General features: G+C 42.7%; 1 protein-coding gene across 2 annotated transcripts in view; it reads left to right on the top strand.

The window, feature by feature from the left end:
* The first annotated feature begins 625 nt into the window (after positions 1–625).
* Positions 626–12,405, top strand: part of CSE1L (chromosome segregation 1 like) — a 40,839-nt gene continuing 29,059 nt past the window's right edge. The window contains exons 1-3 of one of the 2 annotated variants that reach the window (XM_061210064.1): positions 626–761; positions 8,107–8,202; positions 11,852–11,994. In XM_061210064.1, coding sequence (XP_061066047.1) covers positions 626–761; positions 8,107–8,202; positions 11,852–11,994 — 375 coding nt within the window. The remainder of the gene's footprint in view (positions 762–8,106; positions 8,203–11,851; positions 11,995–12,405) is intronic. The other variant, XM_061210065.1, reaches the window with a different exon arrangement.

Raw genomic sequence — 12,405 nt, 5'->3', positions numbered from 1 at the left:
ATCTGGCCCCTGCTGACCTAACTTCATCTCCTGCCATGCTCCACTTTATTTTTTAAGCCCCAGCCTAGCCCAGTCCTGCCTCAGAGCCTTTGCTATTAGCATCCCCTCCTCCTGGAACGGTCTGCAGGCTGATCCACAGCTGTCTCCTTGTTGAAATTCAAGTCAATTGTCACTTGTTTAGAGGTCTCCTCTGGCCATCCCACTGACATTCTACGTCACTGCTGCCACATCATTCTGTTTTTAAATCCCATGAGAAGACTCATAGCACTGATCAAATTTGAAATTATCTTGTTTATTCCGTTCCTCCCTCTAAAACATAAGCTCCATGATGGGCAGACAGTTCTCTTCGATTGGAGACGCTTTGGACATGACTTTGGGCAGTTCGTTCAACAGTTATATAAGACCTACTAGGTGCCTGACATCAAAATAGGCCACAATGCAGCGGCCACGCGCCCAATCTGTACTCGTCTCAGAATGGGCATTGCGATGCCCGACGGAGCGTTCAAAGCCAAAGGGCATTGTCGCTAGTGACGTCAGTACACAGAGCGGGGCCGCGATTGGCGAGTCCAGCCTGGGTGGAGCCGAGCGCCCTCGGCCCCGCCCCTTGCCTCGGCTCCGCTCACGCATGCGCCCCGACCACAACCTCGCCGCCGCGCCATTTTGCCGGGGTTTGAATGTGCGGTGGAGCGGCAGCAGGGGTGGGTATTGCCGGCTACGGTCCGCGGCTGAGATTCCCTTCTCCGTACCCGTATCCCCACGAGGTAAGGCGCGGGCGTGCACGGCCTGGCACAGTGGCCTCCTGGGACCCGGCTGCGGGAGGGATGAGGCACTTCCGAACGCTGGGAAGCAAGGACCGCACCTCTGGGCGAGAGCGGAATATGGGCCCGTGTCCTGGGCAGCGCCCTCGGGCAGGGTCTTCGCCGACGGGTCTCGCCTCCCCTCTCGGCGTCCCAGGTCTGAGGCCCAGGCGCGGCGGCCCCCGAGCCTGCGAGGGGCGAGGGCAGCCCAGGCGCGGCCTAACCAGAGCGGCCCCAGCGCCCGCCCCTTCCCTCCAGCGCCGCGCTGATTGGCCGCGCCGCTCGGGAAGGCCGCCTCTCATTGGTGGCGCCCGCGCGTCCGTTCTCGGCGCTCTGGGCCACCCGCAACGCGAGCGTAGTGCGGCAGCCAGGCCTGTCCGGCGGCGGAGCGGGCTTGCGGGCAGCCGCCCCGACCGCCTCTTCCCCTGGCCTCACTTTCTCATTAAGGAGGCGGTGGAGCGGCACCTCCCAGTGCTTCAGTCTCCGCGACTGTAACACGGGCTTCGTGATCTCACTTTGGTGAGTTGCTCGTGAAGATTAGCTTGTAGTCCGTGCACCGGGGGGGTCCACGCACCTGCGCGGTAACACGAGGTCCGCCTCTTGGGGGAGACGGTATGGCGTGGTATACCGTTTGGAGCATGGAATTCAGCTTTGGAATGAGAAGGCCTGGGTCCGTTCCAGATTTAGCCTCTCCCTAGGGGTGTAACATAGGGCTGGTCTCTTCATCTCTCCGGCCTCCACTTATTTGCAAAGTGGGGTTGAAAACATCTACTTCGTAAAGTGGCTGAGGATCCACTGAGTTACTACCGTGGTTTACAAAGTCCCGTCGGTGGTGACCATTGTCCGCCTCTCCCATCTGTCTCTTCTCCTCCTTAGCCACTGTAGCCATACTGCTGACCTTTCTTTTTCTTAAATGTTCCGAGCTCATGTCCTCCATAAAGCGTTTGGACGCGCCTTTCCTCTGCTTGGAAATTACCAACATCAGGTCTTTGCTGGTTCCCTGTCCTTCGAGTTTCACTCCCCGTACGCCTTTTTTGACAAACCTCTCAAAGGATCTCTTTCCTTCAACTCTTCATCACATCACCCGAGTTTTAGTTACTTCACAGCTTTTATCATATGCTAGAATCACGTGTAGTTAACTTGTTTATTGTCTTCCTCAACTGCTAGGATGTAAAAAAGCAAGGACCTCGCCTGTCTCATTACTGCTGTACGCAGATGGCTGTTGCTTGCCACGTGGTAGATGCGCAAGTATTATTCCTTGGAATAATAATGCACAGAAAGGGGCTTTTTACTCTTGGATCCTAACAGTGCTCTTTTTCTTCTCCACTTGGGCCCCCATAGTCAAATTTTTGGCCCTTTTTGGTGTGTCTCCATTTTTTGCATAATTCTTGGGACTTGATCTACCCAGCCTCTTCCCTCTTAAGACCCTTAATCTTTCATTTCTTTACATCAGTGCAAGAGACTTCTCTCTCCCCTTCTGTTTACTTTGATTTCTGCTGGTTGGGGACTGGGATAGAGGGAAACCATTTCCTATATAGTATTAGATGGGTTTCGGGGGCAGTGCTCTACCTTTGGTATTGTTCCTTTATTCATTTAATAACTTGATTGAGCATCCACTTAATCTCTGTGAATACAGTGAAGAAACAAAAATGGACGAAGTCCCTTCCCTTGGGAAGCTTATATTTTAGTGGGAGAAAGAAACAAGAATACAAATAAATGACCTAGATAATTTCAGATAGTGACAGACGAAGGCGACTTCTCTGAGGAGGGGGCATTTGAGCTGAGACCAGCTATGGAAAGATGAGGGAACAGAACATTCCAGGCAGAGAGAATAGAAAGTACAAAGGGCTCGGGACAGGAACAAGCCTGGAGTATTTGAGGAAAATCCAGCTTGCACAGAGTAGTATATGAAGGGAGAGGTATCCAGGGGCCAGATCACATAGGGCTTTGCAGACAATGTAAAAAGTTTGGATTTGCATATCATTGGTATGTTCTTGTAATTAGAAAGCAGAGGGTGGGGCTTCCCTGGTGGCGCAGTGGTTAAGAATCTGCCTGCCAATGCAGGGGATGCGGGTTCGAGCCCTGGTCCGGGAAGATCCCACATGCCCACTAAGCCCGTGCACCACAACTACTGAGCCCACGTGCCACAGCTACTGAAGCCCGCGTGCCTAGAGCCCGTGCTCCGCAACAGGAGAAGCCACTGCAGTGAGAAGCCCGCACACCATAACGAAGAGTAGCCTCTGCTCTCTGCAACTAGAGAAAGCCTGCACGCAGCAACAAAGACCCAATGCGGCCAAAAATAAATAAAATAAATAAATTTATTAAAAAAAAAAAAGCAGAGGGTGGATTGAGGTGTTGGGATATGTTCTTGATGTGTGTGTGCGCCAGATAGTTTTCATTTATTGGATCTCTCTCCCTTTCCCCAAATGTAAGGCCTCAGGAATGGTTCTCTAATGTGGAGGAAATATCTAGGGAAAAGGCACACATGTTGGATCAACTTATGTCACAGATGTCTGTGAGATGGCCTTGGAAAGCAAAGCTTTTATTCCAAAAATTTTCATCTGTAATTGAGGGCCTGTGAGAAGAGGCTAGACTTAGGCCCAGCCATTCTTTCAACAAGAAGAACTTGGGATTTAGATAAGTCTGTCATAATTGATTTATTGTGTTACATATTTTTTATTTTTTGTGTATTGGTCGGGATTTCCAAAAATAGCTCAGTGGAGAAGTAAAGTATCACCCCTTACTTAAAGGCAAAAGAGTGAATTTTTTCATTTCTAGTTTGAGTCTTTAAAGTCAATAACACTTTTTACATTTATATATTGCTAACATTTCCAAGTGTCAAAGTACCTTCACCTGTGGCAAATAAGATAATTTAATTAGACCTTGATCTTGCTGATATATTGTGAAAATCTGTGGAGTATTCTCTAAAAGTACCTGATTTGTCATACTTTCCCAAATCAAGGCTAAGCTTATAAATTGGGTGTATAGACACTGTCACTGAGGAGATAGAAAAAGGATTTGTTGACATTTAGTCCCTTAACTTATATTAAAAATATAGGACTTATATAGTATTTTAACTTTCAGGGTTGTAGCATGCATATTTATATCCTCCCCCCCCCCCCCAACGCCTCACACAGTTTTTCCCCCTACACACTTTTTTTTTTTTTTAATTTAAAAATAGTCCCACCCTAGCACTTCAACTTTGTTGTTTTATGGGGTCACTCTGTCATGTGCTCTTAGAATCAGTTGTCTCCAGCTCTTCCTGTTTGTCACACTCAATTGACCAAAATAAATGTGAAGAATGATAGTGCTTTTTGATGGGGAAAAAAAATCAATAAAGGGTATGTAGCCTTTGAAAATCATACAACAAATATGTAGTAGGTACCCATCAATGTTTTAAGGGTCTAGGGAGATTGCAGTGAACAAAACACAAAGTCCGTGCTCACATGGAGCTTACAGTCAAATGGAGGGAAAAGCATAGTAAAGAAGAAAGCAATTCATATGCCTGATAAAATTGACTTGGAAAAACAGAGTAAGAGAATGGAGAGTGGCTGAGGTGGGTGCTGTTTTAGATACGATGGTCCAGGACAGCGTCTCTAAAAAGAGATGACATTTGCAAAGAGACCTGAATGAAGCGGGCAGTGACCCACAAAGCTCTCCAGGGGCAGAGATATCCAGGCAGATGGGACAGTAAGTGCAAGCCGCCGAAACAAAAGTGCTAGCACTGGCAGATATGAACAATAATACAGGACAGATTTCAAATTCACATCTTTCTTCAAGCATTTTTGAATGAACAGAAACTAATTATGGCAGTAAGTTGGTCACTGTTTATCTGACAGGTGTAACTGAGTTCCTACATTATGTCGGGCCTGCTAGTAACTGACCCTCAGAGAATAGTCTCCAATCCAAACTGGATCCATGTTTTAGCTGGTTCGCTGACATATTGCCTTATCCATTAGTTCATGCAGCAAATGCTTAATGAATGTCTACTGTGTGCCAGGCAGTGTTGAAGGTCCTGAGTATACAGAGAGGAACAAGACCTACAAAGTCCCTGCCCTAAGGAGCTTACAAATAAGAGAGAACAAGTCAAAGATAACTCAGATGAGGATAGATGCTATTAACAGTACAATAGGGATGAGGTAGATGATAATCATGGAAGGCTCTTTTGAGGATTTGACAGTGGGCTGACAGCTGAATGATACCTGATATCACATTAGAAGGAAGGGCATTATTACAGGCAGAACTGTCTTTGTCTGGTTTGAGGAACATAAAGAAGGCTTTGGGGGCTGGAACATAGGGGCAAGAAGAAGGTAGGAGACGAGGTTGACAGGTGCCAGATTGCATGGGACTCTGTCATGAAGAAAGTTAGTAAAATGCAGATTTATTGAGGAGTGTCTTTAAAAACTCAACAAAATAGATTCAATTAACATCTATAATCCCCTCAGCACACACACACAGTTTCTAACATGTTGCCTTGCATAAATCCCAAAAGGTAGAATAATTTGCATGTGGCAAAGTAAGTTTTTTTTTTTAGCTCATATATACTGATGTAAATGGTTTTGCTTGGCAACAGCAAACTTTCATGATTTCATAACAGATTCAGCATTGCAACACAGAAAAAAGAATGGGAAATGAATGGATTAAATCACTGCTTTCCAACTTGTGTTCCATAATAAAGTGGTTCGGTGGCCAAGTGATGGGAGGAACTCGATTAAAGAACGTTAAATGGATAACTTACTCTTTGAGTTCCTGAAGCCTTTAAAGTGAATCTCCAAAAGAGGGGGACTATGATGCGTAGCATTTTCCAAACTTTTGGTATAAAAACCAGAAAGAGTAGCCTCTTGATAAATTCTGTGTGTGGTTAAGCAGGACCTGATATTCATGCCCATAGAGTGGTTTGCCCTGGGTCAAAGGAGGTGGATATATAGGTGGGGGAATCTACTAAATCATTCAGCATATTGGCTTCCCTTATGATAAAAACGACTGTACCGAGGAGAATACAGATAGTTTCAAACAGATCAGTCTCCTTAGCAGGTTGTGGTTTCTGGCTGTGGAGGAGTACTCCGCCCAAGCACAGCATTAGCCATAGCCCTTTACAAAGTCTTTCTAGCTTAGTGACAAGATGAAGCGTTATGGCTTTTTTTGTTTGGATCAGTCTTGTTCAAAATCTCAGTCATCTTTGACTTCTGCCTCCCCCTACTTCTAATCTGGCTGTCTCTTTTCACATCATCCTTTCTATTGCTGTCGCTGGTGCTTCCGCTCTAGTTCAGCCCTCGGTCATTATTTCCACTTGAGAGACGGCCTTGGGTCGTAGGAATAGGGTAGACCTATAGGGTCAGACTGATTTGAATCTAATCTTTATTAATTGCGTGCTTGGGGAAAGTTAGTTAATCTCTCAGAGTTGCCTTCCTTGATTGTAAAATGGTTATTGTGTGAAATGATGTGAAGCGTATCATCTAGCACTGTGCCTGGTTCATGTTTGTGACCCTTCCCCCATTTTACAAAAGTGTCCTAATAGATCTTCTGTTCTCTTCCTCGACTCCAATCTGCAAACCATTACCAGCCCAGAGTACCTATATTCCACTTTCATTAAGCTTTTACCCATTTCAAAAAACCTTTAGTGCCTTCCTCTTTTGTACATTAAATCATGAAATTCTTCAGCTAAGTATTGGGGGACCTATGTGATCTGAGCTCAGCCTCCAAGTCCACTGTTCCCCAAAGGAGCTATGGATTCTTCCCATCTCTGTACTTTGCTCACACTATTGCCTGTATGAGATGGGTCCTCATTCCATTTGGCCTATCCAAATCTATATATCCTTCAAGTTCACAGCCTCTGGGAAGTCTTGGACCACAAATACTCCAGTGACTCTCTTCTTAACCTAGCAGTTAAGTTGCTGTCTGAGTGATTTCATTTGGCACTTATACTCAAAGTGTTTCAGAATTCAGATTTTTTTTTTTTTTTGAAATGCACTTGCTGTAGATTATACAGCATCCCCAGTGGGGCATGGGGTATCGCCCCGCAATCAAATACATTATTTAGTGAAACAAATTTACATACTAAGTGAGATATTTATATTTACAGCCTCAGACAGTTCAGGCCAGGTTTTGTTGCCAAGTGAGTTTGCCACAAACTTGTTAAAAAAAACTCAGTTTATAGACGTTTGGATCTCAGAACTGCAGGAAAGGGATTATAGGTCTGTAGTTGGTATTTCAGTTTTATCTTGTCTTCCAACTAGGCTTTTTTTTTTTTTTTTGTGGCTGTGTCGGGTCTTAGTTGCGGCACTCAGGATCTTTTGTTGCGGCGCACAGGCTTCTCTCTAGTTGTGGCGCATGGGCTTAGTTGCTCCATTGCATGTGGGATCTTCCTGGACCAGGGCTCGAACCCATGTCCCCTGCATTGGCAGGTGGATTCTTAACCACTGCGCCACCAGGGAAGTCCTCCTTGTCTTTTTGATGATAGCCATTCTAACAGGTGTGAGGTGTTAATCTCATTGTACTTTTGATTTGCATTCCCTCATGTTTAATGATGTTGAGCTCCTTTTCATGTACCTGTTGGCCAACTGTATGTTTTCTTTGGAAAAATGTCTGTTCAGCTCTTCTGCCCATTTTTCAATTGGATTTTTTTTTCCAAGTTGTATGAGTTTTTTTTTATATATGTTTTGGAAATTAACCTTTTTATCAGATATGATTTGCAAATATTTTCTCCCATTTGGTATGTTGTCTTTTCATTTTGTTGATGTTTCCTTTTGCCGTGCAGACACTTTTTAGTTTGATGTAGTCTGACTTGTTTATTTTTGCTTTTGTTGACTGCTTTTGGTGTGGAAAATTGCTTTTTAATTATAATCACAGCTGTCATCTTATGAACCCCAAAATTATCTTCCCAGGTGCAAATTCTCAGTATGTAGTTTGTTGTCAGTAGCTATGGTTGCATGTTGTACACAAAGGAATTTATTCTGGTTTTTTATCTCAGAACTCTTTGGGATCCTTAGAGTTAAGGATGCTTAAAATTTTAATTTTTTATTGTGGGGCTTTAAAAAAATAAACCTAGTGATTTGTGTTTTTAACCCTAGTTTATGGTGTGTTTTTTCTTCTTTGTCTCACAATTATCCCACTACTGTTTCAAAAAAGCCCACCTTATCTTCTGGAACCTTGTCTCAGCTAAGAGTAAGCAAGGCTTATAGCCCACACATAAAATGTAACAAGTAGATGACTTTCAGAGAGGGGGACACCCGTAATATAAAATGATTCTTTTATGTAAATCACTGTGTCCCCATGTGACCAATTACCCAAACCTCATTTTTTGTTTTAGGTTCTGTGGCAATGGAGCTCAGCGATGCAAATTTGCAAACGCTAACAGAATATTTAAAGAAGACTCTTGATCCTGATCCTGCCATCAGACGTCCAGGTAAAGAAAATAAATACTGTTTCGTGATTGATTTATTCTTAAAGGACAGGTGAGGGAAACATTTGTGCAATATGCTTGTTTGTAAATAAAATTAAAAAAAAAAAAGATTTACACTTGAATTCTTAGGCATAGTTTATTTTTCATTCTCTAGCCATAAAGTCTTTAGTTGGCTGCTTATAGCTGCTATAACATATGGTGGTGTGGGGTTTTTTGTTTATTTTTTGAGTAAAATAACTTTTATCCCTTCTGGGGTAAAAAGGACTAGTAAGTTTAGGATGCTTTGTCCCTTGACCTTTCTGAAAATCGCTATACACCTGCCTGTTTTAGAGATATAATAATTAGGGCAGAGAGGTAAGAGTTAATTGCCTAAAAAGTGATTAAGTGAATGAAACTAGGTAATCAGACACTGCCTCTTAAATCACCATGTTGGGTTTGATTTAATTAATATATTTTAAGATCTAGGGTTCCTCCTCCTCTCTCCCCCCTCCCAAATTTGACCAGTTTTCATTAGAGACTTAGTATACGCTTAGAATTATAAACTCCGATGCCCACAGGAGTCACACGTAAAGGTAAATGAAGGAGGCAGGCCAAGGGGGTTAAGTGCCTTGGTTAAGGGGCAAATATTATTTGGAACCAGCTAACTCTGGGGGATTCACACCAGTCTTGCAAGATGAGATTTCCAGCTTTGCTTGAAAAATAAGGGTATTTATATGAAGTGTTCTCATCATTTTTTTTTTTCTTTAATTTTATTTATTTATTTATTTTTGGCTGAGTTGGGTCTTTGTTGCTGCACGCAGGCTTTCTCTAGTTGCGACGAGCGGGGGCTACTCTTGGTTGCGGTGCGCGGGCTTCTCATTGTGGTGGCTTCTCTTGTTGCAGAGCACGGGCTCTACGCTTGCGGGCTTCAGTAGCTGTGGCACGCGGGCTAAGTAGTTGTGAGTCGTGAGCTCTAGAGCGCAGGCTCAGTAGTTGTGGTGCAGGGGCTTAGTTGCTCCATGACATGTGGGATCTTCCCGGACCAGGGATCGAACCCGTGTCCCCTGCATTGGCAGGCGGATTCTTAACCACTGCGCCACCAGGGAAGTCCCTCTCATTTTTTTAAAAATTAATTCATTCATTCATTCATTTTTGGCTGCATTGGGTCTTCCTTGCTGTGTGGGCTGTCTCTAGTCGTGGCGAGCGGGCTTCTCATTACGGTGGCTTCTCTTGTTGTGGAGCACGGGCTCTAGGCTTGCGGGCTTCAGTAGTTGTAGCACGCTGGCTCAGTAGTTGTGGCTCACAGGCTCTAGCGCACAGGCTCAGTAGTTGTGGCGCATGGGCTTAGCTGCTCCGCGGCAGGTGGGATCTTCCCAGACCAGGGCTCGAACCCATGTCCCCTGCCTTGGCAGGCGGATTCTCAACCACTGAGCCACCAGGGAAGCCCGTCCCTCTCATTTTTAAATGATAGCAGTTAACTTCAAAAATTTTTGAAACACCATGCAAACCAAACAAATTTCCGGGGGCCACATGTGTCTTGTGGGTAGTAAGTTGATGATCCTTCTTGTAAGCCGTATTAACCAGAAATGCTCTTAATCTGCTTCGGAATTTAATGATGTGCATTCTCATAAAGAGGATTTTGGAAGCACCCCATGAAGACCCAGATGAATGCATGCACATGTATGTTATATTTAAATGTTATATATAGTACATAGAATTGTACACATGTTAATGCATCCATCCTAGTCTAGAAAGGCCTTTTGATTTCTGTGAGGGAAAATTGTGATTTTCCTGTTAGTGCTTAAAGAAGTAATTTGTTCTTGGATAAAAGGAAATTAATGGCTCTAGTCTTAGACTTTCCCAGAAAGCCTCTGCCAGCACTGTCTAATAAAAATTATTTTTAATAATTGTGTCTTTGTAAGGTTGAGGTGCTGTTGTCTTATGAATCAGGGATAAAATGTGGGAATAAATTGATGTTTCTGAGAAGAGTTAAGAACAGAGCATTTCCCAGGGGTTGCTGGGTATGAAATACTGACCAACCAAATATTGACGCAACCAAAGCCTTCTGTAAGACCACACAAACCATACAGAACCATAGTGTGTCCCGTCCTGAAAAATATTTTTCAGTTCAGCATTCTTCATCTTCCAAGGAACACATGGTAGACACAAAGCAGGGGGGCTTTGAGGGTGGAAGTTAAACTCTTGGGACTCAATTCGGAAAGAAGAAAGGTGTTAAATCATATTAAATGATAGAAGATAATACATGCCAACAGCAGACCTTTTCAATAAATATCGGAACCTTGGAATGGATGTTGCCTTATGAAGCTTAAGACAGGAAAAATTAGAAGTGCTATAAACCTTCATGGTGTGATCTGTAAACCTAGGAGATTTGTTATCCTTAAATGTAGTATGAGTTTAAAACGTATGGGTAAAATTTTTGTATAAATTTATTGCTGATAGTAGAAATGTTTAATTCAAGAAGAAAACTGAGGGCTAGTATGGTAGAATAAGGACTGGACTAAAACGTTTTCAGTGATGAAATCTTCTAGCTGTGTGATCTTACTTAACCTCAGTGGCCTCGTCTTTATTTTCTTTTTAACATCTTTATTGGAGTATAATTGCTTTACAGTGTTGTGTTAGTTTCTGCTGTATAACAAAGTGAATCAGCTATACATATACATATATCCCCATATACCCTCCCTCTTGTGCCTCCCTCCCACCCTCCTTATCCCACCCCTCTAGGTGGTCGCAAAGCACTGAGCTGATCTCCCTGTGCTATGCAGCTGCTTCCCACTAGCTATCTGTTTTACATTTGGTAGTGTATATATGTCATTGCTGCTCTCTCACTTCGTCCCAGCTTACCCTTCCCCCTCCCCATGTCCTCAAGTCCATTCTCTACGTCTGTGTCTTGATTCCTGTCCTGCCCCTAGGTTCATTAGAACCGTTTTTGTTTTTTAGATTCCATATATATGTGTTATCATACAGTATTTGTTTTTCTCTTTCTGACTTACTTCACTCTGTATGACAGACTCTAGGTCCATCTCCCTCACTACAGATAACTCAATTTCGTTTCTTTTTATGGCTGAGTAATATTCCATTGTATATATGTGAGTGGCCTTGTCTTTAAAATGAGGATAATACTCCCTACCTCTCTGGGTAGTAGTGACAACTTAACATATGTGAGTAAAGCACCAGACGCATACGGTTAATAATAATATGTATTAGCATAAATTAACGCATTTAATCTTAATCACAGTACTATAAAAGAAATATTACTACCATTACTAATAGTACTAATAATAATCCTTCTGGAACAAGACAGGGTGTATGAATTTTGCCCTAAGGTCACTTAATCTCTCTGAGAAGCAGATTGTCCTTCACATGGGGTGATCATCTGATCAGGCCACCTTATAGGTTTGTGAGAATCGGGTGAGTTAATGGATGGTAAAGTGATCTGAAAACCGAGGTATTGTATAAATTTAATGTAACATCATATATAGTTCATTTAATAAATAAGAGAAGTGAGGCACTAAAAGTGATAGGTTCCGTAAGGGAAGAAATATCCTAATCTTTCCATGATGCTTCAATCAGAGATATACATAGTTCACATATTCATGAAGTCTTAAGATTTGTTTGTAATAACAAATCTTCTAACATGGAAATTGTTTTACAGCTGAGAAGTTTCTTGAATCTGTAGAAGGAAATCAGAATTACCCACTGTTGCTGTTAACATTACTGGAGAAGTCTCAGGATAATGTTATCAAAGTGTGTGCCTCAGTAACATTCAAGAACTATATTAAAAGAAACTGGAGAGTTGTAAGTATTTTGTGAGTACATAGTTTAAGACCCTGCATGTTTATAAGATTGATATATGCAGTGTTCCTGAACGATTCAGGCACAGATTAAAGATAAAAGCAGGACCCTCCTCAACAAAATATTAAAAAGTCAAATCCAAAAGTGTACCAAAAGTCTAAAAATACCATGAGCAAGTGGGATTTATCCCAGATATGCAAGGCTGGTTCAACATTCAAAAACCTATCGACTAAGAAAAGATAAATCACATTATTATATCATTAGGTGCAGAAAAAGCATTTGTCAAAGTCCAACACCCATTCATGGTAAAAACTCAGTAAATTTGGAATAGAGAGGAATTTTCTTGGCAATGTAAAGACTGTGAAAAACCTATAACTAACATCATACTTAATGGTGAGAAACTTGAAGCTTTCC

This window comes from Eubalaena glacialis, chromosome 13 (genome assembly GCF_028564815.1).
Source record: "Eubalaena glacialis isolate mEubGla1 chromosome 13, mEubGla1.1.hap2.+ XY, whole genome shotgun sequence".
Taxonomy (NCBI): domain Eukaryota; kingdom Metazoa; phylum Chordata; class Mammalia; order Artiodactyla; family Balaenidae; genus Eubalaena; species Eubalaena glacialis.
The sequence above is the reverse complement of the archived record's forward strand: the minus strand, read 5'-3'. Positions and strand labels throughout refer to the sequence as shown.